General features: G+C 37.4%; 5 protein-coding genes and 1 pseudogene across 6 annotated transcripts; 2 read left to right on the top strand and 4 right to left on the bottom strand.

Annotated features, from left to right (window-relative positions):
• Nucleotides 1–433: 433 nt before the first annotated feature.
• On the bottom strand, nucleotides 434–3,062 carry LOC18593271 (ubiquitin-protein ligase). Its single transcript, XM_007020418.3, is given in 4 exon segments — nucleotides 434–1,374; nucleotides 1,566–1,800; nucleotides 1,930–1,997; nucleotides 2,805–3,062. Coding segments are annotated over 4 exon segments (891 nt in total). The 5' UTR covers nucleotides 2,905–3,062; the 3' UTR covers nucleotides 434–886.
• A 189-nt stretch (nucleotides 3,063–3,251) lies between these two features.
• LOC18593272 (NOL1/NOP2/sun family protein / antitermination NusB domain-containing protein) lies at nucleotides 3,252–8,789 on the top strand. Of its 2 annotated transcripts, XM_007020419.3 has the most exons (17): nucleotides 3,253–3,527; nucleotides 3,763–3,825; nucleotides 4,170–4,324; nucleotides 4,592–4,705; nucleotides 5,001–5,066; nucleotides 5,263–5,346; nucleotides 5,427–5,513; nucleotides 5,733–5,824; nucleotides 5,909–5,969; nucleotides 6,234–6,293; nucleotides 6,574–6,634; nucleotides 6,890–6,997; nucleotides 7,343–7,461; nucleotides 7,540–7,611; nucleotides 7,780–7,865; nucleotides 7,964–8,060; nucleotides 8,142–8,789. In XM_007020419.3, exons 1-17 carry the CDS (start codon nucleotides 3,404–3,406, stop codon nucleotides 8,271–8,273), a joined length of 1,581 nt encoding a protein of 526 aa, XP_007020481.3. In that variant the 5' UTR covers nucleotides 3,253–3,403; the 3' UTR covers nucleotides 8,274–8,789. The 2 variants fall into 2 exon arrangements, with proteins under 2 accessions (XP_088664265.1, XP_007020481.3); XM_088808139.1 differs by lacking the exon at nucleotides 7,964–8,060 and having other exon boundaries at nucleotides 3,252–3,527; nucleotides 7,780–7,915; nucleotides 8,142–8,282.
• Nucleotides 8,790–10,317: 1,528 nt separating this feature from the next.
• On the bottom strand, nucleotides 10,318–11,414 carry LOC18593273 (protein IWS1 homolog 1 pseudogene; annotated as a pseudogene).
• A 922-nt stretch (nucleotides 11,415–12,336) lies between these two features.
• On the top strand, nucleotides 12,337–16,565 carry AHG2 (Polynucleotidyl transferase, ribonuclease H-like superfamily protein). The gene is made up of 7 exons (XM_018124018.2): nucleotides 12,337–12,811; nucleotides 13,338–13,468; nucleotides 13,583–13,911; nucleotides 14,136–14,246; nucleotides 14,682–14,808; nucleotides 14,890–15,160; nucleotides 15,508–16,565. The coding sequence occupies exons 1-7, from the start codon at nucleotides 12,444–12,446 to the stop codon at nucleotides 16,349–16,351; spliced, it is 2,181 nt and encodes a 726-aa protein (XP_017979507.2). The 5' UTR covers nucleotides 12,337–12,443; the 3' UTR covers nucleotides 16,352–16,565.
• Nucleotide 16,566: 1 nt separating this feature from the next.
• On the bottom strand, nucleotides 16,567–17,543 carry LOC18593276 (early nodulin-like protein 21). The gene is made up of 2 exons (XM_018124019.2): nucleotides 17,316–17,543; nucleotides 16,567–17,212 (listed from the first exon to the last, which is right to left on the bottom strand). The coding sequence occupies exons 1-2, from the start codon at nucleotides 17,515–17,517 to the stop codon at nucleotides 16,827–16,829; spliced, it is 588 nt and encodes a 195-aa protein (XP_017979508.2). The 5' UTR covers nucleotides 17,518–17,543; the 3' UTR covers nucleotides 16,567–16,826.
• Nucleotides 17,544–22,255: 4,712 nt separating this feature from the next.
• LOC148761365 (Concanavalin A-like lectin protein kinase family protein) lies at nucleotides 22,256–24,755 on the bottom strand. Its single transcript, XM_088807892.1, has 2 exons — nucleotides 22,588–24,755; nucleotides 22,256–22,330 (listed from the first exon to the last, which is right to left on the bottom strand). Exon 1 carries the CDS (start codon nucleotides 24,603–24,605, stop codon nucleotides 22,620–22,622), a length of 1,986 nt encoding a protein of 661 aa, XP_088664018.1. The 5' UTR covers nucleotides 24,606–24,755; the 3' UTR covers nucleotides 22,256–22,330; nucleotides 22,588–22,619.
• Between the last annotated feature and the right edge of the window lie 482 nt (nucleotides 24,756–25,237).

The following is a 25,237-nucleotide window of genomic DNA, read 5'->3' on the forward strand; positions in this document are numbered from 1 at the left end:
AAATGGGTGGTTGGATTGCCGGTTATTTCATACTTTTACAGGTCATGGACTGACCTGCATGTCAAACAATGTGTAAGATTCCAACCCATTTGGCCATTTCTATTCTTTTTTATCAGGAAACAGATTGGTTTAAGGGATGCAGAAGTTGCCACGTGGCTAAATCTGATAACATAACAATCTCTATTGATCAAATATAGAGAATAGCTTAGATGGCATGAACACTCAGAAAGTTAAAAAGAAAATAATAAAACAAGAAAGAAGCTGAATACTAGTACTATTAAAGATGGCACAGCATCAGCAGACAGACGCAAATAAAATCATGGAGAATGCCTAACTGAGAACATGAGTGTAATACATAGGAGTGGATTATCCCCCTTCTCATTAGTCTAACTTGTAAACATGGCTGCTGATCACCAAAAGCAAGAAAACTGGCTTGATATGATGATCACTTTACTAAACATTTCCACATCAAACAACAGTGTAACTAACTGAACTGGTTCTGTCCATGCTCAACCACCCTAGACCATTCCATTCACATGCAGAGCATTGCATACGTGCAGACACCTTTACAAAAGGATTGAATCACAAAAGTATAGTTCTTAAAGTCTCTCGCTCTAAAAAAGTATGGCTCATCTGCATTTGCAACTAAATTATACATGAAAGTGAAGGCCTGACAATTGACTTCACTCTACTAACACCTGGTGAATTATACAACCTTCAGTGTTTCATATACGGATGCGATGTCAACAATAAAAGAGAGAATTGGCATAACATGCAAGTAGGATCAGCTCAACAAGAAATAGATTGCAGAAAATTTTACTTCACAGAAGCACGGGATTACAAGGCATGGACATTCCCTATTGCTCAGGAGGCATCATTGGTTTCCTCAGTCATCACTGTCACTGATCTCAAACACTAAGAATTTTGCCAGAGATAAATTCTTGTAGCGTAACAGTTTCCCATCTCTGAATCTGCTAAGAGGAGTTGCAGGTCTTTGTTTATTTGCAGAAATTCTAATGTTATTTGAGGCTATGATAATTCGCTTCCCAACTTCACTATCTACAAACTTCTCTCTAGGATTTCCAGTCATTTGGGCCATAGGCAACAAAAACAATGATTGCTTTGGGGGCGTTCTAACCATAAATCGTGGTGAGCCACCAATTTGAATGCTTGAGCAGCAATCATCCGCTTTGGTTCTCAGCTGATCTTCTGGCAGACTCTGAATGGCTCTACTAGTGATTGGAGAGTTGGCATGTTTGCTCACTCCACTACAGTTCAAAAGGTATCCATTGATGGTACCAGCAGCAGATATTTCTCTCAATGAGATATTAGTTGGATTCTTTGTCATTGAACTCAATTCCCTCTCTGCTGCATCTGCAGATTCAGCCTCATATTCAGAAGCTAAAAGGTTAAGAGATTAACACTTGGAATTCAATTATTTTTACTCAGGTATTCCTTCTCAATTTCACGATCCTGATATTTTATGATGTTAGTCTTTCTCTTCCTTTAAATAAGATAAGTTTTTAGAAGCTCTTGTGGTAAAGCTTTGACACTAAGTTTCTTACCACTGCTTATCATGGGCTCTTGTCCAATGTTTTGAACAAGAGAATTGGTGAGATGGTTGCCATCACATTTATGATCTCCAACTTCTGCAGCAGCAAAGTTTGATAAGCATGGCCCATTTGAAGCTTTTAAAGTCCTTGCTTAGATATGGAGGAACCACGTTCCCTCTTGATGATGGAAAGCATACTTTATAGGCATAGATAAAGGCAGATGGTAAAAGCATGATTTTCTCTTCACCTACTAGGAAACAAACAGCAGAACATACAGACAAGTTATTAGTTGAACAAGTGGTAGGAAAATTGTAAGGAGAAGAACCCATCAACAGCATCAAATCAAGAAAAAGGAAAGGATTGACATGAGATTTACCGTTAATGCATAAACTTCGATCTTTCCCAATTTGGGGAAACAACTGCAGTGCGTTCTCTCGAGTTCCCCTACAGATAAGATTTTGGCACACGCTAATTGCTTAAACAAATAGAGCAGGGGCTAGAACATCTAGAGCAGAAATGCAATAACAATGCAGTAATCTAACATTAAATCATCAAATGACAGCAAGTTGAACACTAGGAAGAAGCTAACCGTAATAACATATCTTTGGATCGACAATCATAGTCTAAATGTGGTCATTAAGTTTATAAGTTATACAATTCTTAATCTACCAATGATCCATTAGCTACAATAAAACAACAGGAATGAAAGAGGCAAAATCAAATATACCAGGACATTTCCAGGATAAAAATGCAATTATCTGAAATCTCACAAACTAGCCCGGTGGTCCTAGATAAGCTATGCTTGTGTAGCATTACTCTCTAAAGTGATATCAATGTGAAAATAAGAAAAAACTACCCTTTTTTGACTGGGAGCACTAACAATAATTAAAGGTAGAAATGGGAAAATGAAAATCTCTTTTTTACAATGCAATGAAAGGGATGACTTTTTGTGCATCAATTTAGGTGAAATGAATATAATCTGCAATGCCCATTTGCCAGAATGATATATATGATTGCTTTTTGCAACCGATAAACTAAAGGGAAAGCAAGAGAATCAGTCAAAAGAGTAGTAACTCCAATACATAAGAGAATGAGTTAATGTCAGTAATTCCCCCATATAAGGTAATGGCAAAGGCAGCAACTTTGCAACTGGGAAAATTAAAAAAGAAAAGAGAAAGGAAAAAGATGGAAAATAGATAGCAACATGTAATCAGGAGCAAGAAAAGAAGATTGTGTTTGTTATAAGCTTACTCTGGAAATCTCCAACAGTGGTATCTGGAGAGACAGCCATGGCTAAGTGAGTGCCTAAGTTTGTGTCTGTAAAAACTGCTACTTCAGCCTCAGATGCCATTCGGTTGGCCTGGAAACTGGAGTGTGACAGACAGCCAAGGACTTCAAGAACAAAATAGACCAAGATTGAGTGAGTTACTGACTCATGTCATCATGTCTCCTGACCCAAAGATCGAAAGAGTGGAGACAAAAGGACAAGAGTCTGATCAGAGCTGTACGATGGAATGCGGTCGAAAGGGTTTTAGTATATTCATTTTTTTGTTAATAAAATGGGGTCAAATGGGCCTTTACTAGGCCTGTTCGAGCCATGGACAAAGGGAGTTTCGGTTAACAAGTAACAACTGCTGAAGACAGGCCCATGCTAGTCCAACTCAATCCACATTTTAGAGCTTCGGACAAGCTCTGGCTGCAGCGTGTCAAAAGAGCGGCATCGACACTGGACGGGGTTTTTCCGTTTTTGTTTGCTTCCGTATGTTATCCCAAAAAACAAGCAGAGTAAATAAAACATAAGCTCGTCGGGTTGCTCTGGTCGTGTTTCAATACAAGAAACCAAAGCATCAATGGCAAACGTGCTGCCTCTTCATGTCTTTTCTTCTTCACAAGCACAGAGAACTTCCTCCAAGCCATTGAAACTCACCAAGAGGACAAACAAGTCTAACACATCATTTTCTACGGCTAAAAAAGGTAGCTTGCTGCTGTTTCTTCCCCAGAAACTGTTATGAAGAAAGTTTTTAGACCCAGAAATTAAAATGGAAGACTGAAATATCTGGAACTCAAGTTTCAATCTTTTTTGCAGAATCTTAAGGTTGCGGGCTTTTATCTGATGTAGGACAAGTTGGGTTACATTTATATAAGTTAGAACTTTTAAGTGTAGTCTCATGTTGCTTGTTTTGATGATAAAAATAATGTGACAATTCAGGTCTTCTCAGTCCCTCACACAAAGTCCAGAAGTTGAATTTGGAGGTTTCTCCCCATAGAGCTGGTAATTTCAGCTTCTCTCTCTGCTTTCTTATGGAATTCATTTTTGTTGTGCCACTTTTTAAGGCGGCATAATGAATGGTTGAAATTGTGCTGACAATTGCATGCATTACTCACTTCATACCTTTTTTGAAGATTTGAAATTCTACTAGTATAAGTGTGCTATTTTTCCATCCAAATAATTGTCTTGATCAGTAATCAAGTGTATATGTATCATGTTTATAATATCATATTTCTTACTCTTGGTTCTTTTGAGATTAAATATAAGGTCAGGGCAGTTGGTCTTAAGAGTATTCTACCTCACATTGTTGATTTTCTTTTGTGGAATTTTTTTTATGACTTATGCAGTATCTGCAGTGAGGTTGATGAGAATTGAGCTAGGCGGTGCATTTGCTGACCTTTTAAATGAGAAAGGAAAGGGTTCTGGTGATAATGAGATGGGATATGTGGAAAGAACTCTTGGCTTTCGCACTCGTGATTTAGATGATCGAGATCTTAGATTGGTCATCTTTCTTTTACCTTTCTTTTCTTTCATGTGCTTATGTTGCTCTATTATTTTAGTGTGATGTTAGTCTAGGCAGTCATCAAGAGTGTTTTATATCTAACTTATCAAAATGCTTAAACTAGTTTAACCAGGCTTTATATTTTGTTTCCCCGTTTTTAATGGAGGTTAGAGATGCTTTTTCTAAGGACTTCCTATATGAACTTAAACAAGTTAAATAAATGGCAATAAGTTTTTAAAAGAAGTCGTTATGTTTGGAATGTCATAGGTTACAGATATCGTTGGAGGCACCATTCGTTGGAGGAGATATCTTGATCATTTGATTGGATCACTATGCCATGATAAAAGTGTGTTTAGCAGCATGGAGCCACTTCTTTTACAGGTACTTTTTCTTCAGATATTCTGTAGGGGTCTGTCCGTAATATTCCTTCAATCTTTTGGTGGTTTATATATTTATTAATTTTAATACTTTAAGTCAGCTTCATAAAGTGGCTTTTATTGATTTTTCAATTTTTGCACGAGCAATCTTTTTTTTGCTCAGCATTTGCACTAACAATCTACGAGTTTATTAATTTCCCCCTCTGAATGACTTGCTTATGTGCTTTGAAACAAAGCTGAGTCAATTTGGAGTGTTGAAACTTGAATATATTTAATTCATCTCTTGTCTATGCTTTTAGATTCTCCGAATTGGTTTCTACGAGATTGTCAAGCTTAATATGCCACCATATGCTGTTGTAGATGAGGTAAAATCTGTTCATTTTTCTGATAATTGCATGTTTCGTTCTTCTTTCTACCTTGAAGATCCTCCATGTGAAACCATCAAATATTTTTATTTAAAAAGCTCTATATGTGATGGCATATGTCAATTTGGATCTTACTTCATATAAGATTCTGGCCTAAAATCTTTTCTATTGTCAACTTTGTTATGTATAAGTGCAGAATGTGAAACTTGCAAAGGTTGCTCTTCGGCCTGGTGCTGGTAACATGGTCAATGGGATCCTCCGGAAGTTAGTTTTGGTTAAGGTTTGCCACTTTCTGTTTACGTGATTGAAGCAGTGAGCAATGATCAGGTTTTTTATGTCTTCTTCACTTGGGGTTCGCAGGAAAATAACTCCCTTCCTCTACCCAAATTGGAAGGTGATGATCGTGCACAAGCACGTGCTCTTGCTACTCTTTATTCTCATCCTGTTGTAAGTCTGCGATTGTAAACCTCTGCTTGTAGTTGTTTTAGAAATATGTATAGGATAATGTGCAATGGTAGTTTCATAATCCTGACTGCCAACTTGATCTGTGGTTTATCATCAGTTTGTAAATTGAAGCATAAAAGCATTGTTTATTTCATAAATTTTCTAACTTTGTCCATATCCTTAGTGCTAACTTTAATCCTGCCTATTTATCTAATTTTCTAGTGGATGGTAAGGCGATGGACGAAGTATCTTGGACAAGAAGAAGCAATTCGGCTGATGATGTGGAACAATAGTGATCCCAGTTTCAGCTTAAGGTTTCTGCCACATTTTTCCTGCTTTCTGAATATGATATTCGTGTCATATTGATTCAAAGACTAACTCTTCTATACTGATATCAGGGCAAACTCTGGAAAGGGAATTACTAGAGATGACCTTGCGACGCAGCTTAATTCCTTGAAGGTGCTTGATTACCATATTCTTTGCCTTATTAGTTATCATTTTTCCTATATTCCATAAAAATATTTGAAACACACATGATAGTATTGCTTCTGGTAATATGGCATTAATAAGGTCTTTCACCTTAATGCAACTTAATTTTTATTATGTAATTCTTCCTTCGCCCCCACCCTTTTTCTTATGCTTAAGTATGTACAGACTAGTTTATCTGTTATAACATACTCCTATACCATGCTCCTTAATATTAATTTTCTATTTTGACTGCAGGTCCCTCATGAGGTTTCTTTGCATTTGGATGATTTTGTGCGTGTAAAAATTGGTTTGCAGGTAGGAGTTTGATATATGAATTTTTCCAACATAAGCTTTATGCTCATACAACATATGGTGCCGTTTGAAGTATACGCTTGAGGCTAGTAAATGTGAATTATAAGTTGAAATTTGTTGGTACAGCATGTGCAGTCTGTTTTTCTTTGTGAGGGCAGATCACAGTGTTCCTTACCAAAAAGGCACTTGTATGTTGCATCTGTAGCTACTAGTGATGGTTATCTGGAAACTGAAATTACTGCTCAGTGCACAGTATCTTGATTACCTACTCTTCCAATTTCAGAATGTCATACGTGCTGGGTTGCTGAAAGAAGGTCTCTGTTCTGTCCAGGATGAAAGTGCAGGTATAGTTCACTGTCTTCAATCTAGGTTTCACGCAAAGCTTGTTTGGACAGAGAAAACGTTAAGGTTTCTAATTAAGGTATTATATAATATAATAACATCACAGTATGTTAAGTTTCAGTGAGGTAGTTAGATGTCCCTGCAAAACTAAATGTTGGTAAAGCACTTTTCATTTATTGATCAATGAAAAATTCTTCTGAACTTGATTTGGATTTTATACAACTTGTCCTTTAAATTATATCAAAATCTCATTGCAGGTCTAGTAGTTTCTGTTGTGGATCCTCAACCGGGTGATGACATTATAGACTGTTGTGCTGCTCCTGGAGGGAAGACTCTTTACATGGCATCTCGTTTGAGTGGCAAAGGTATACCTGCCAACTTTATCTGATTGCAGCTTTCTTCTTCTTTGTTACTTGAACTACTTAGCAGTCATTTTCAGGCATCAAAAAGATTTCAATTTTATATTAATTCCTCTTTTATACTTGTATGTATATGCACACAATAAGAATGAGCTCTTCCACCTTAAGTTCTGATCTAGCAGAATCTTTTGGTTAATGTCAAGAAGCACAACTGAATCTGCACTTAGATAGCCTGGAACTTCTCTGGCCATGTTAATTTAATTTTATAATTTCTTATAGTAAGATAATGCAAAACTAATTCATGTTTTTGGTTGCTGAAAGCCATGATGGGACTCCTTATTTGATTCTTAGGCAAAGTGCATGCAATTGACATAAACAAAGGCCGCTTGAGAATCCTTAGAGAGACAGCCAATGTGCAAAAAGTCAATGGTGTTGTTGCTACAATCCATGCTGATCTTTGTACTTTTTCTGTAAGTTCTTCTCTTAAAAGCTTAGTATTTCAAGGAATATGGAACTTCTTACGTATATCTCTACTCTAAAATTTGTAGGAGAATAGTCTACTCAAATCTGGTAAAGTTTTGTTGGATGCTCCCTGTTCTGGACTTGGGGTTCTCTCCAAGGTAACATGATATGACCATGAATCGTTCAATGTTTACTTGCTGCAAGCTTTTAAAAATATTTAAAATTTTCTTCTAATTCTTCTGCCCACTCTCCCAGTTACCTACTGTTCGATTTTGGGGGAGATGAGATATATCTAACCACTCTTTCTTTCTTTTGCTGTTTCAAAGAGAGCAGATTTGCGATGGAATAGAAGTTTAGAAGATCTGGAACAACTTAAGAATTTGCAGGATGAGCTCCTTGATGCAGCTTCCACGTGAGATCTATGTTCTCCTCTACGCATAGGGTCTTACTCTTTGATTGAATGTATGATTCCAACTTTTTAACCTTACAGCATTTGTTCTGCATTTATAGACTGGTGAGCCTGGGAGGAGTGTTAATATACAGTACCTGCTCCATTGATCCGGAAGAGAATGAAGACAGGGTGGATGCTTTTCTTGGCAGGCATCCTGTAAGAGCAATGGCTTTTTCCTCAACTTCTGTGCTGGAATTCTATTTATTAATTGATTTTTTTTTAACTTTCCTTTTTCAGGAATTCAGAATAGATCCTGTTGATAGATATGTACCATCTGATTTCGTTACAAAACAAGGCTTCTATCTCTCTAATCCAGTGAAACACTCACTAGATGGAGCATTTGCAGCTCGTCTTGTTCGGGCTTTGTGAAGAAATGAGTACAGTACAGCAACCCTTGATGGTCTATGTGAAGAGCTCACTGCATGACAGAGTTCTCTCTTTGATACTGGGCCACTGCAGTGAATAGCTCATGTTTACAGCATTATCAAATCAACCCGATTTTATTGAATTAACCCTGGAAGTACACAGTGCCGAAGAATAAAGAGTTTACCAGTGCTTCAGCATGATTTGTGGGAGGCCCTTAAGAAACAGATCATACCAATTCTATAGCCTGATATATTGCTTACCAGGCAAACTACTAAAGCTTGCAGTCTGGTGATGACAATGGGAGCTGCTCGAGGAGCTTTTTTATGGTACATTAAAGCTGAATTTAAACCAGCAGGTCGTTTACACATTGGTCTGCTTATGGACAGAATTCCTAGTATTGGCAACATACAATGTAACAGTCTTTTTCGTTTGTGAAAATATATAATGGATGCTGGGGAAAAAAAATAATAAACACTAGTATTTCCCTTATGAAATACTTAATACTCTTTTTTTTTTTTTCTGATGATTCAACATTTCTTTTGTCATAAACACTAGTATCTCCTCTCATGAAAATTGTAATTATTTTCCATAATAATTGCATCGAGCATCATTGTTAAATGGCTTACTCAACCTTATACGTATGTTCTTTCTTTTTGCAAGTAAAACTTATTCCAATTGGAACATTGATGTGCATATACATGAATGTAACAGAAAAAGAAGTAACCTATTTTGAGACTCTTGAGCAAGGTTGGTGTTTTCAGCTATACTGGCTGACAGATTTGAAGTCTTTTGAAAGCATGCATGAAAGCCATTTTCGGATAATTTATATAAGTGGGTAACCATACAACAATTACCAGACTTAGTCTAAGTGGTCATCTCATCAGGAGACAGGGAGTTCGAGTTCAAGAAGAAAAAGAAGAAGGAGAAGAAGCAGAAAGATCAGCAACAAGGTGAATACAAGATGCCATACGTTTTAGTTGTCCATGATGAATGCATGGCTAGTTACCTTGAGATTTGCAGTATATAACGAAGACTAAACTCAGCTCAATCAGTGGAGGAAGCACGGACAAATTTTAATGGCCTTGGTTCTGCATTGGTCACAGTGCAGCAAAACACCAGAAATACATGATTTTGACAGGACTTTTGCATTTTGGATTCAGAGCCTCGACGTAGTAGCTGGGCCAAGACACAGCCAGCCGGTTATGAGGAAAAACAGCAAAGTATAGGCAAGTTAGTTGGAGACATTCCGCATATGGAGGAGGTTCTACCTCCTCATCAAGTCCTCAACCTGCTGTAAAGAGGGATTGTAGGTAGAAATCAACAACATAAATGCAACCAAGACTGTTGATGTGAAGGATTTTCCTTGGCTTGGGGTATGCAAGGCACAACAATTCTTTGCATCTCATAATACACCAGATAAGAGGAAAGCAATACTATCAAGCTTAGGATTGCGGGGCATTTTATTCAACTCTAAGGGAAGGGAAGACTCATCGAGTTATCATCATGTAACTTGGGATGATTTACAGCAACCTGCTTATGTTTTTGGTTTCACAATCACTGAAATTTTGATGACTGAGTTTTGCTCTGAACTGATGTTCTCAAACAACATTGACCTTTGAGCAATCCAAATTTGATAATTAGAATAAAAGACTTAGCTCAAAAATTGGATGAACATTCACAAGAATGACTACAACAAGCGAACACCAATAGTACACATTAACTACACGTTAAAACTGTAACAGCAGCAGCAATTCTCTTGCATATATTACTCAAAAATAGAGATATCCATGACAGCAAGCTCTAGCGCTTACTCTATGGGAGACAACACACACGAATGATTTCCAGAGGCTGAATCATGCTGAAATAAACTCTCAGGCCTTTCGATGTCAGCTTTTGTTGTCTATCTCAGTAGCTCATAACCTTGTGCTAGGGATGATTATCAATCTAAGAACGTTCAGAAAACACAAAGCCGAATTTAAATATTTTATATTTTGATTAGATTGTAGGGAAAAGAAAAACTTGAGAATCTACACAGGACAATGGAGAATGATACTAAAAAATTTAACTTCATTCATAACAACTTAAAAATTACAGAAAATTTCTTTGACAGCTAAAACAGTAAGAAGGTCTAATAGAACATATATCGACTTGTTTAACATCACACACTTAGGAGCACACGACGACCCTCAGCACTAAGCTTTGCAGCTTGCAGCGGCTTCTTTCTCGTTGCTTTCAACTGCTTCAACCTCTGCTCTATCCTTTGGTGAGAGTCTCCGTGTACTTCTTGTTGTCTAGCAGACGTTCTGGCTATCTCTGGGTTGTACTTAGATTGGGGACGTACTGTATAAACAAGTGAAGCTGGTTCGGGCCTTGTAACATGTTGCCTCAAAGAAGATGGTCGAGAAAGCTTATGCTCCTTGGCAACACTGACGTCCAAATCACAAGCCTTTACTTCCACCATTGCAGGTTTGCTTACAGGCTTTTTCATCACGGGAACATGAATATCATCATCATTTCTCAGGTCAGAGAACCTTGTACTCTTGTTGAAGATGCTTCGGCTCCATCTGTCGATCAAATCCTTAGCGACCCTTCTGTTGGAAACTGTTTCCTCCTCATATTTCGAAAGGAACATGATCGCCCTTCCAAGACCGCTCCTCTTGAACTGCTCTCGTTGGTAATGTTGCTCTAAATCGATCGGAAAATCTGCCAGGATGTTTAGAACTGCTCCACGGATATTGGCATTGGGCAGGCTGCCGTCAGGAAGGGGCTCAAGCCAGTTCTTCAAGAGTGTGAGAACCCCATGATCCAAGAACTGAAGCTGAAAGCTTTTCTTGGACAAAACCTCTGTGAGAAATGGCAACTTCTTGAGCTTGCTGATGGCAGTTCGGCCTTCTCTGTTGAGTTGTGCATCGTCTTCAGCAACGATCGTGAGCTCAGCCAGTACTTTCTCGACAAACAAGCTGATTTCTTCTGAACTTTTTTCGACCTTCCTCCTCCTCTTGACAGCATCGAACATGGCATTGATTTCTGGATCCTCCTTCCCTCTCTCCCTCTTCTTTCCTTCCACAAAGCTCTGCTTCTTCATGACGCAATCCTTCCGGGAAAAACGGTTGTCACCCATCACACTGATCATAAAGCTGTATGGTTCTTTCTTTAACTTTGCAATGTCACACTGCTTTCAGGTTCTTGCATGAACAAGTATTTATAGGTATCTGAACAATCCTTATGTAATAAGAGTTCCTAACATTTAGTAAGGTTCAATTTTCGAAAAAAAAATAATAATAAAAATAATAATAATAATAAATATATATATATATATATTTAGAAAGTTTGATTTAAACCAACAAAGCTTTAAAAATCTTGAAAAAGCTGAGATTTATTCATATTTAAAATAATTATTAATTCAAAAAACAGAGACAAAACTCATCCCAAACTCTAACACCTTCATACTTTTGCTTTAAGCAAGCTAAAAAACAAGGAATTAATTCAAGTTAATAAAGAAATAATATTTACGACCCTTTTTTTTTATGAAATTATTATGCATTATGTTGAGTTATAATATTAACCAAAATTAATAATTTATTTTATCATATAAATAATGAAATTAAAATGCCATATTGAATATATTAATGAATGCAATTCAATTGACTTATTTACATTTAAAACATCATATCTTAATTTATATTCAAAAAAATACCTCGATTGCTTTTTTTTTTAAATAAAATGTTTTTTTTTCATTTTCAGTCGAAAGAAAAATATTAATCGTTATAGATTATATGATGTGAAAAATGTTTTACGAGATATTTTGTTGCATGCAGGTGAAATGTAAGTCGATGATAAAAATAAATAACAATTAAGAATTCGGTATTTTTTTTAAATAAATAAAATATTTATATTAAAAATTTCAAATTAATTTAACTTATTTAAAACTTTTATTTATAATTATTGAAGGAAAATCCCAGAATATGGGGTAAACGACATCGTTTTTGCCAACGGCTTGGCCTTTTACGCACGCCTACTATATCTTAAAGGCTTAAGTCCCCTGGCCCCCTACGGCCCAAAAACCCAAAACCATATCTCGATATCCCCTTCTAAAACCCCACCACCACCACCACCACTGTCGCCGCCGCCGCGGCCGCGGCCGCTTCTGCCATCTGCCACCGCTATGCTCCGATGAACACCACAAAACACTGGCCCAAGAGGGCCTTAATCCTCTCACGTGTCCTATCTCGTGCCTTCTTCTCCAACACCAGCACCAGCGCTTCCCCTTCGCCGACGTTCCCTCTAAAGCACGTGACCAGATCCAACTTCGACTCGGCCCTCGTTGAGCTTCGTTCGCACGTGCGAGCAGCCGACTTCGTGGCCATCGACTTGGAAATGACGGGGGTCACCAGCGCGCCATGGCGGGAATCGTTCGAGTTTGACCGGTTCGATATTCGGTATCTAAAAGTCAAAGATTCCGCCGAGAAATTCGCTGTTGTTCAGTTCGGTGTTTGCCCTTTTCGTTGGGACTCGCTTAAGCAATCGTTCATTGCTCACCCGTTAGTCTTCTCTTCCCAACTCATATGATTCTGTTTTATCAAGCTCTTTCTATACATATTGTTAATGCCATTTCAGGGTGAAAAGAACGGTCATTTCTTGTTATTATAGAGAAAAAATGGTATTTTATGATTGATTTTAGCTTAATTTGAGCTGTTTTAAGTGTTTGATTGACGATAAATTAAGAGAGAAGGAAAAAAACGAAGGCAATTTGAGCCCTTTGTAGAGAACTATGTATGGCAAAGTTAACAAAGAACAGGGGAGAGCAAAAAGAACAAGAAAAGACAGGACTTTGGTGTAAATTCACTGTAATTGCTATGAGGAAAGCAAGTAGGATCACTGCTTCGTTCCCCTTTAATCTGCAAAATTTAATCTTTGAATGATGTCTCTAACTTTGGTGTAAATTCACCGTAATTGGTATGAGGAAAGGGTGTAGTATCATTGCTTGGTTCCCCTTTAATCTGCAAAATTGAATCTTTGAATGATGTCTCTTATTAATGGATTCGACCGTTTAATAATCCTTGACAGGCACAATTTCTTTGTATTTCCTCGTCAAGAGATTCCACTTGATGGGCCATCTAATGAATTCCTCTGCCAGACGACGTCAATGGATTTTTTGGCTAAATACCAGTTTGATTTCAATGCCTGCATACATGAAGGTATTTTATGTATCTTTCATGTCCCAATTTGTCATTGATACCTTTAATGCTTGATGTACAGTTTCTGTAGCTGTGTTTTCTAAGTTGTCCTTACTTTGAGAATTCACATCTCAGGAGTATCTTACTTATCCAGAGGACAAGAAGATGAGGCCCGAAGACGATTAAAATCACTTTATAAAGAGCAGTTAACGAATTCATCACATAATTTAAGAGAGACTATGGATGTACCCTTGGTCAGAGTGGCAGATGTTCTCTTCACTGAAAGAATGAAGAAAAGATTGAGTGAATGGCGTGATGAGTTGTTACAGAATAGGAGTAGAGGGCCTCAAGATCAAGGGGCTTCAAATGACTTGAATCAACAATTTCAAACAGTTTTCTTTAAGATGCGTCCTGCTCTGAGTTTGAATGGATTCACTTCTCATCAACTCAGTCTGATACGAATGGTAAATGTTGTTGCATCTCTCTCTGGTTCTGTTTGTAATGTCTTCTCATTTTATTGATCTTCTACATTCAGCTTCTTCATTGTGACCCTCATTTGGAAACATTCTTGAAGACCATTTCCTTCTTGTATCATCAATATATGGTGTTAACAAGAATTATCTTTTAAATGGCTTTATCATGTCTTTGCTGAGGACATCAGATTTAATCTGGGAAACTGACCCTGCAGGTCACAAGGAAGCATTTCAAAGATCTTGTTTATGTTCGTTTCAATGGTGAAAGTTCTTCACAAGAATTAGTGGTTTTTACAGATTCAGAGAGTGATAAGGACAGACTTGTGGTAAGACACATCACATCTGTGAGGAAGATCTGTCAATTAGTTCCATATATTAGATGATGAATATTCAACTGTTTCTTTTATACAAAACATAGGAAACACTAGTTCATATTTATATGTTGGAGGGATTTCTAAAATGTAGAAGTTAGAATTGTAGATTCTATTCTGTTTGTTTCCTTCCAGAGGTAGAATGGATTTATCTTTAGCCTGGTAATGCTTTCTGAAAATTTAATTTCACAAGTGGAGCAAATAGTTAAGTGAAAAAAAATAAAAACGTAGAGTTTCAAGGGATGGATGTTTGTATGATGTCATCTAATGCAGAAACCTGATGGTGCTGAAATTAGGTAATGAGACTAAGTATGAAGCTGACAGCTGCATTTGGTGTGGCATCATTTTCATTTTGTGATGACTCTACTCTTGTGCCCTGATTTTCTGTAGGAGGAGGTGAAGAATGAGCATTACAGAAGGGCAGAAATGAGGATCCATGCTGCAGTGGGGTTCCGTCATGTGATTGATCTACTTTCCTCGGAAAATAAGTTGATTGTTGGTCACAATTGCATCCTGGGTATGCATACTAGTCTCAGTTAGATGAAGATGTCACATTAGCCTAATAGATTACTGAAATGCTTTTATTGTGGTGATACAGATATTGCCCACATACACAGCAAATTCCTAGGTCCTCTTCCTTTGACTGCTGAAGAATTTGTCTCCTGTGTTAACAAGTACTTCCCAAATATCATTGACACCAAAATACTATTGAATGCTGACAACATACTACAGCAACGGATGAAGAAATCAAGCACATCATTGTCCTCAGCTTTTTCCTTATTATGCCCAGAAATTGCTCATGGGTTTAAAAGTAAAGTTCAGTCTTCTCAGCCATGTGTTAAAGTTGAGGTCCATGTGGATGAAATGAGGTTTGCCTTCCCTTTCCTAACTTACTCTCTATAATATATTAGTTAAAAGCCCTTGATTCATTTTACCATAGTAGCTGGCACTTCCCTCTCTATCCTTCGCCTTTCTCTCCCCCGTCAAAATCTGGCTAGTTTTTCAATCGAATCATATAGCTTAATGTTAACTTATTTTCGCAAATTTACTTGAGGGATCTCATTACCCTATATCATTTTTAAGGCTAATTAACTAAACACAGCCACGTCATAATGAATGTTAACATTTATAATGAATCAATAATGCTACTCTTGCTGCCTCTCCCAAGTTGAGGAGCCATCTGGAGGTCCTTTTACACTGAGACTATAACTTGCAGGTCCCCTGATTGGAACTCTGGAGCCAAGCATGAGGCTGGCTACGATGCTTTTATGACAGGCTGTGTGTTTGCTCAGGTCTGTAGTCATCTAGGCATTGATTTTCAACTTTATTCAACTTCTGAAAATCTGGTCCAGAATGAAAAGCTCCAGAAGCACATGAACCTTCTATATCTGAGTTGGATTAATGGAGATGTTATTGATCTAAGGACAGGTAGCAGGACTGCAGAATTTTTGGGTTCTAATATCCTCAGAAAGCGGTTTCCACGGATTTTATATGAGAACATTGTTTTAATCTGGGGATTCCCATCTAAACTGAAACCAAGTGTGATAAGAGAGTGCATCTGCAAAACCCTTGGCCCTACTTCTGTTATTTCCATCTACCGAATGGATCAAACCGCAGTGTTTGTTCAGTTCAGCAAGGCAGAATTGGTCTCAGACTTTCTGATTTTGAAGGAAAGCCTAGAACGAAGTGATGATGCGATTTCCGTTCTGCATCCTCTTTCACAACTTTTGGAAGGTGGAAATACTCGTGCTGCTAGTTATGAAACATATAAAGATATCTGCGAATCACCTGTCTCAGAATTGTTGTTCGCAGATCAAGCAGAGGCTGTAGGTATCAAATGGAAGACCAAATTGTTGCCGTCGGATGTAGTGGAGAGCCAAGAGGATAATCATTTCCATTTAGAAAATGCACTGGATCATACTCCAGAGACAGTTGAAAAATCCAAGATAAGGAAGACAGAGGATGTAGTAAACGATTCATCGAATAAGCAGTTGACATGCGATGAGATCATCGATACTCTTCTTAAAGTCGAAAAGATTAGAAGAACCTCTAATTTGTAACTCAAGGCTTAAATTAAAGGCCATTTTTGGAGCTCTTTTTCCTCTTACTTTATCGCGTAATCTGTATCACATTGAGATTTTTGTATACAAATGATAGGATTACTGAGTACAATGATAAAATTTAGAAGTGTAAGATCACATTTTGATGGCAATTTTTTAGCCATCTTCTGTACATGAACAATTTGTCCATGAAATAAAATTTATATATTCTTGACATTGGATTCTGATTGCCCATGTACTGACTCATCCTTTCTTTGTTTTCAAGCTTGCTCAACAGATATCTATGAATCCAAGGGGAAGAAAGGCTAAAGAAAGCAGAAGAATGGCAACAAATCAGAGTACATAGTAACCAACCCATGACAGAAAGAGTCATCAAACAACAGAAAGCACAAAATAGTTTTAAGAATATCTAATAAAACAAACCATGGAGGTAAGGAATGAAACCAAATAAACAGCTTCTAAACTAGACAGTATACTACATTAGCAAATACATAATGACCAACATGCCCCCAAGGGCAGTCATGAAGTAGGATGCAACCGTCAGCTTGATGGTAGAATTCTGAGGTGGCGGCCCCCAAAATGAGTCCCAACCACCCCCATCGTGATCAGATCCATCATCCCCATTAGGTGAAGGTGCAGGCTGAGGAGAACTGATTGCAGGGTGCACCATCACCCGAACGATCAGTTTCTGACCAGCTTTGCAGTGACCGCGCTCCCCACTGATGAAGTAGAAGAACCCGTATCTATCAAACTGGAAAACAGTGTCCCCATCTTCGAACTTAAAGATTGGATTTGACACACTGCATTTGGTGTAGCTTGTCTTGTTCACCACCAGCACTGAGTCGTTGTTGTACTTGAAATCTAATGACAGACAAGCAAAACATAAGTGACAAAACCAGTAATTAATCTGTTTCTGCTGCTAAAATGTACTGTTTTTGTAGACAAAAGTATAGTGTAAACTTACGAAGAGAATCCCCAACATGAAACCTGTTCCTGGTAGCCCATTCATTATAGGTTTCAGACTCATTCCCAGTTGGTTTTCTCCACCCTCTCTCTCCACCAACCTTGAACTCAAAAGAAGTAGCAGCAACCATGACCACGAAGACCAAAATCAGAGAAAACAAAGCACTGTTTTTGCAGAGTTTTGGAAGAGAAAAATAACCCATTTTTTTCCTTTCCTGAAAGCCTCAAAAATCTCTCGAAACTCAGCTACTAAACTGAAAACAAACTCTGGGTTTTCAAGTTATAAGGAAAGCAAAGTGGCCTGGCAGTTAAGTTAGTTACCTTTCTTCGCGTGGGGTTGATTAGTGGGGTTGGACAGTTAAAGCCCTGATAGTCCCCCACGTTGTTTGACCTCGTCTTTCACACTTGGTTATGCCCTGGTGTCCAGCTCAGTGGATCCCATTCTAGTCGATTCAACGGCTGTGATCGTAGCCAAATCATGTAGATCATGCTGGTTAATTAGCTCAGAAGTAGACATGTTCATAGCAATTCTTGAGTAGACGATAATCAGAAGATTCACCATTTCCGTTCTTTCACTTAACAGGAAATAATGTTGAATGAAGATGGTGAAATCCTGAGACTTCCCATGTGAGAGTGCACTGCTGGAAGTTAATAGTATTGTCAGAATTTCCGGGGAAATTCCCTGTTAGAGATTGTATTGTGCCAGACTACAAATATATGACCAAGTATATATATATATATATATATATATATATATATATATATATATATGATTTAGGTGAATTCAGTACCAGTAGGTTAACGAATATTGACAATTTGACAAGCTTTCTAAAATAAGGAATACTGTCCAAGAAATGCCTTCACAACCTTTTTAGGTATAATATACAAATAAACGCCTAAACTATTTAAAATAATTCGAACAAACCTTTATACTTTTATTACGTTTAAACAAATCTTTGAATTTTTATTTTGAATCAAATAAATTTTTATATTTTTATTTTGAGTCAAATAAGTCTTTATAACTAATAATTAATTTGATGAAAATGACATTATTATTTTATACAACGTGATATTGACGTCGAATACTAAAACATCATAATTGATGATGATATAACATATTGACATATCATAATTGATGATGACATGACATACTAATTTGACATGATAACATAATCATATGATAATTTTCACCGTCTCATTAATATTATGTTGTACCATGTCGATATAAAATGAGAAGTGTCATTTTTACCAATGGTAATTAAACAATCATTTATCATAAGAATTTATTTAATTTAAAATAAAAATATAAATACTTAATCGAACGTAATAAAAAAATAAAAATTTATTTGAATATTTTGAGTAGTTTAAGGGATTATTTGAATATTATATATTTTTTTACATAATTTTAATAGTAAACCCTATAACATATTTTGAGTTATTTTTATTATTATTTACCATAATATAATTATTTTACTCGTGACATGTAACATATGATTTGAAGAACCGACATAATAATAAAAGGTGTTTTAACGCATATGATCGCGTCATCAATTATCACGCGATCACGGTAAATGGCATGCATGCATTTGATGCCTTGTCATGTAAAAAACAAATCAATAAATGGGGTTATCATAGATGCCTTGCCGTGCATGCATGCCACGTGTCACAATCTCAAAGACCAGATATTGTCCACAGATCAGAAGTTCTTAACCCTCCAAGCACGCGTGATGCAACCCTTCCTCACGTGCATACCACCTGCTATAGCCGGTCACGATCTCTCCAAAATTGGTTGTGAGATTTTATTGCTTACAAAGCCTTCTTTTTCATATTTCCAAACAAAGAAAATTCCAAAAAATAAAATAAAAATAAAAATAGAGGTTCTTGGTAAAACCCATAATAAATGTGACAGTGAAACTCTGGTTCTCTGTTAGAAACTGACAAATAAAATTGATTTAAAAAAAAATTAAACGTTAGGGTTTTGTTTGGGGGACCACTTAACAGCCAGTAGCCGGTCATAGCCATGCATTACTGGTTTTATTCGGTGATAAAAGCTAGTATAAAGAAAGGCTTGCTTTGCCTAAGTGTTCATGGCATTGTGGGTTTTAGAGTTACAAACTCTTACGTTACTTTTCTCTTCTCTTTGTTTCTTGTTTCTTCTGTTCTTTTTGGCAAGAAAACATGCTTTCAAAGGGAATGAGCGAAGGGTTTCGATGGTTTTTTTGATATGCCTTAACCTAAGAACCCCATGAAAAGCTGTTATAAGTCGTAACATATGTTTACTTAGAGTTCAAAGAAGTGGAGAAGAACTTGCAGCAAAGGGTTTTTCAGGTGAGTATCTGTGGTTATATCTGTGTTACAAGCAATTTGTTACTCTGGGTATTCATGTGTTAGCATGCATTTTCTTTCTTTCTGGGAAAAGGGTTTGAAATATTTTGGTTTCCATGAAGTTAAAATGCCTCAGACAGACATGTTTTTACATTGTAGTTAATAGTTTTCTGCAAGGAAGATGTCTATGTTTCATGATAAATGGGTTTGCATGCATGCATACATGCATGTATATTCTCTTGATCACTTCCAATATAGCTAATGCTAGTATTTTTCTCTTATTTCGGTTTAGATTCTGATGATGATGATGATTTTCATGTGACAGAAGGTGAAATCCATGCATGGATGGTGTGTGGAAGAGAGAAGAGATGGGGAAGATCATGACCATGTTGACAGAAGAGAGAGAGCACAACCCGGCATCAGCTAAAGAAAGTCTTTGCTTTTGTTGGGAGTGTGCTTTCTCTTCTTCTGTCACCATCATCTTTTCACCCCTCTCTCAAATATTCCTAGTATCATGATGCCCTTTCACATCAATAAGCTCTGCAGTAAATTTTTCCTTGACCCTGTGATCTCTTAATATTCTGTTAAGTAAAGTTTTTTACTGCTCTTAAAACTGATCAGAGAATGAAGAATTAAAAGGTGATGGATCTTAGAATGTTTCAATATAGTCTTATGATCCTTCTTTCTATCTTTGTTGATATGTTCTTTTATGATCATCCGGTCAATAACAAGACAAATGATAGATCAATCCCCGACAGAAGCCTAGAAAGATATGGGAATGGGGGTTCATAGCTTTTTGAGATGCTTAATTTGATGATATAAACCATTGTTTTTGCTCTTATAACTATGTTCTACTACCTAGGAAGTCCAATTATGCTGATGCCTCTGTGACAGAAAAAAATGTTATCTTCCTTGTTTTACTAGTATTTCAGAATTTATATTCTTCTGATATATGAATCTTTTGCTGAGTTACAATGATACTGACAGATGATCACAAATGCAAAATGTCCTTTGCACATAACCAGTTTAAAGAGAAAAGGAAAATTTGTTTAATGATATATAATTGATGATCAAAGATATATAGAAAAATTAAATTAACATAGTGTAGGGTGAGAAAGTTTGTGACTTGTGAGTGCTCCACCTTGACCAGAATATAGGAAGATTGACAGAATATGTGATGGTTTGGAATAGCTTTACACCACTGGTGAAGAATCTCAGATTTATCTTTCTACGAAGAAAGCCTATTTGGCTATTTGTATAGGTGTCATGCAGACCCAGAAGCATATTGGAACCTTTACTCTTAAATAAACAATCCAGAATTTGGAAACTTTCCTTTTCTCTACACTCGTTGAATTGTTTGTAACACATTGGATCAGCAATATTCTTTGCACTATCATTGACAGATATTCTTTATATTAAAGGAAGAAAAGGATGGTAGATGCATACCCCATGATGTAATTTGTTTAAGCATGACATTGAATGATATTCTAAACACCTTTCCTATTTGTTTCTGCTGATGGTTTTATGTGATGAGGGATCCGATGGGACAACAATGATGACCGCAAGCGATTAGTAAAAACGAAATGGAAGTCTACAAAGATCAGTTCAGTAGAGAATTAAGGATGATCCAGCAACTTGTGGACAATAAGATTCAAAAGCATGAATCAGTCCAAGTTGATAATATGGAAGATGAATGCAGGGGGGTTGAAATGGAAGGAAAACTGAAACATGGATCCAAGGGCTGAGAGTTTTCACTTGTCATGTGGGAAACCTGGAACTGCCTTAACTTTAGCAGCTGAGAACTATTCAGGAAGCAACTATGAAACTTGAATATGATATGAGTTTGGACTCAAATGTGGTCCCCCTGTTGCCCTGCTTGTAAAATCTTTTTCTTTTTGGCATGGTCTTGCCCTTTCCTCACATCAAACAGAAGAGCTGATACTTTGAAACTCTTTAGGAGAACTTTTATGTAAAAGGGGTAACTAGAGTGTATTGGGTTAATTTATTAAATTAGAATTTCTTTGTAATTTGCACATTGATATCTGCTTTTTTGCAGGCCCTTTTGCTTAGTTTGAATGCACTTTCATGGACATGATAAATAATGAAGAGAAGGCACTGGCAAAGCAATCTAAAAATAGCAGTTTAAAGCCTTCAAGGAAAATGATCTGTCTGGTGTTGGCATGCTCTTGGCAGTTTGATATTCTCGTAGATTCAAAGAGGATGGTGATGTTTGATGATTTACTGTGCTACATATGCTTGTTGCAGGTTGTGCCACATTTTTTCTTTTCTTTTGTTTTCCCAAGTATACAGTTAAACCATCCTTTAAAAATTGCAGTGGACAAGAGTGAAGGTAAATGCCAAGCACCCCCGAAGGGGAGGCCGGCAGGGTGGCCGACAGCGACGAGGGCATGAATGGTCATGTAGGAGGATCTGGAAAGCTTACAATCATGGACATTACACACCCTATCAAGGCCATGTGACAATGAAAAACTGAAAAAAAATCTAAGCAATCATATGAACTACTTAAGCCCAAAGAAAGATCAGGGCCTCTCTTGCAATGTGACTGTGAAAGGAGTTCAAGCTTTAATATCATTAAAAACTAGAGAAAACACTTCATTTCTTTGTTGGTTTTGTGTACATTAGGAGCAAGAATCTGAATCCAACTCGACCGGAAATGTTGCAGTTGCCAAGCTGGGAAAGAAACTAATCAGATGAACTAGCAATGGCCAGATCAGAGCAAAGGGCATTTTTAAAACTTTGGGAGGAATATATCTTCAGATTACAGCAGAGACCACATAGTTCAATACAGTACTTTTGAACTCAGACTAAATGAACTCCTAGTCTCTAATTAGCAAACTAAAGCAAAGTAGTTAACACAATAACGATGATATAGAAAACCAATGAAAGAATCAAACAATTAATGAATTTTGCATCTGAGAAAATGAAACCTGACTCTAGGATCAGCTTTGAATTCCCACACTCAAGCAGTTGTTTTGCTTTCTTCATCATCTGAAACAATGTCCTCAACAGTTAAGCTACAAGAGAAAGAGAGACTTGGTTTCATCCTTGGCACAGCCATTGGCTCCACCTCGTTGTTAAGGATCTGAAGGACTCTCCTGATTGAAGGCCTCTGAGCACTATCAGGGTGTGCACAGCTCAAACCTACAAGCAGCAGCTTCCTCATTTCTTCCTCCTTGAAATCCCCATTCAACCTTTTATCAGCAGCTGCAGTGATCCTTCCTTCACCATGCAATTTCCACACCCAGTCAACCAGATTCACCATTTTCTGGCTGTTTGGCTCCCTCTCAATTGGCCTCTTACCACAGGCCACTTCAAGAATGACGACACCATAGCTAAAAACATCAGTTTTTTCAGTAGCTTTTCCATATTGAAGATACTCAGGAGCAAGGTAGCCCATAGTTCCTGCAGTAAGTGTCGAAACTGGACTCTTGTCATGATCCATCAGCCTTGCCAATCCGAAATCACCAAGTCTTGGATTAAAGTTCCCATCAAGCATTATATTACTAGTCTTTATGTCTCTGTGGATGACTTGCTGTTCACATTCTTGGTGCAGGTATGCTAAGACAGAGGACAATCCAACAGCAATATTTTGCCTGTGGGGCCATGTTAGCAATATGCCATTCTCAGCTTCTGGATGAAGCACCTTATCAAGGCTTCCATTAGGCATAAACTCATAAACAAGAAGCAATTCGCCCTTCTCAGCACACCAACCTTGTAGAGGAACCAGATTCTTGTGCCTCAAACCAGCTATAATGGACAATTCAGCAAGAAATTCAGATTTACCTTCATGGGAGTGTTTTGATCTTTTCACTGCACCAATAGTCCCCGAAGAAACGAAAATGGCCTTGTAAACATTTCCAAATGCACCACGTCCAATGATTCTACTTGAGTGAAACCCTCTTGTGGCTGCATGTACTTCTTTGTAACTAAACTCCCTTGGCCCTGCCAAAATCTCTGCTTTGAGACACTTTTCTGTTCTCATATCCTTCCATTTCTTCACAGAAACATAACCAAAAACTGCAAGAACCACAAAGAAGAAAGCCGGCCCCGCAATCCCAAGTCCTAACCCAAGCCTCTTGTGGTGCTTGTTGGTAGAATTTGATACGGGAACATCTGATATTATTGTAACTGAACTATCAGATACATTATGAGGATGTGATCTTGGTCTCACGGGAAGGAAACCAAAAGTCTTGAACTTCCAATTCACAATCGAATGAACTTCAGTACTCCCTTCTGTTGAAGCCGAAAAACCAACGAACATATCCTCTTTAAGGTAGCCAGACAAGTCAATATCCACAGATAGTAATGGCGTTAGAGGCTTTAAAGTTGAATAGCTTAAGAAAACATTCAAGGCCCTCAAATCATTCTTGTAATCAATCCAAGCAGTGATCAAATTCCCACTCTTTAAATCAATATCTTGCAACATTGCATCAGCTGTCTTGATTGAATTGAGCTTGTTGATATCCAAACCAACATGGTTCTGATTCGGATCATTGAACTGAGCATCAAGCTTGGTATCAAACTCAATGGCTAAAAACTTGTTCTTGGTCGACTGCGAAGAGTTAACAAGACCAAGATACCCTCCTGGACTCCCAAGAGTTTGGTTATCAGGCGACAGAAAAAATGTTAAGCCATCACCAAAAGAGCTCGGATTGACATTGTTGATGGAAAAAGAGAACTTTGTGGCAAAAGAAGCCGTGGTATTGGATTCTTGGTCAAAAAAATGGATTGGGTTGTTGTAGATAAGGCTGCCTGAGCTTGAAGAAGGAACACCAAGCTCCCTGGTGAGGCCTACTATCCCATTTTTAAGATGGGAATCGCCAAGGAGAGTGAGGTCCCTGACAGTGAAGTACTGGAAATCAAAGGTGGTGTTTTCAGCCGAGGCTAAAGATGGGAACTTGAAGCTGAAGAGAAGCAAGAAAACAAGAAGGTTTCTTGGTAGCATTGCTTTTGTTCTGATGGAGATTCTTGGAATGGAAAAGGAATACCAGAATGGGTTTCTCTGCAAGAAAGGAAAGGTTGTAATCAACAGTACATAAGTTAAGACAGTCTGAGGGAAAATGCGGTTTAAACGGTTAGAAAACAGGCGCCGGTGGGGATTTGAAGAATAAAAAAGGAGAAAGGAACATGCAAAGATAATATTTTTATTAGATGGTATTTTGTTACTCTAATAATTATATACAGCATAACGGTTAGAAAGACTGAGTTTTGGACATTTGGGCAAATTTGGGGGGGAGGAATGGTGGTCCAAAAACGGTGTAGTTTTGAGGGTGATAATTGAAGAATATGAGGGAGGGACCAAGAAACTGAAACGAGAGATACAAAGTGGGATTTTGTTTCAAATGTGACCGTTTTAAGGTGGGTGGGGGCTGTGTTTTCTGACTATTATTATTTATTAGTATTATTTTCCATGACAAAGCCATGTGAATGATTCCCTGGGCATTTGACCCAATAATGTTGGATAGTCTAAAAACCAAAATAAATGGCCTATGGCCCACACATACTTTTTCTTCTGAATAATTTTTTGCTATTTTTATAACTTAAATTATTTCACATAATATTTTAGAAATATATTTT

The sequence above is a fragment of the Theobroma cacao genome, chromosome 7 (assembly GCF_053813885.1).
Source record: "Theobroma cacao isolate CCN51 chromosome 7, ASM5381388v1, whole genome shotgun sequence".
NCBI classification, from domain to species: domain Eukaryota; kingdom Viridiplantae; phylum Streptophyta; class Magnoliopsida; order Malvales; family Malvaceae; genus Theobroma; species Theobroma cacao.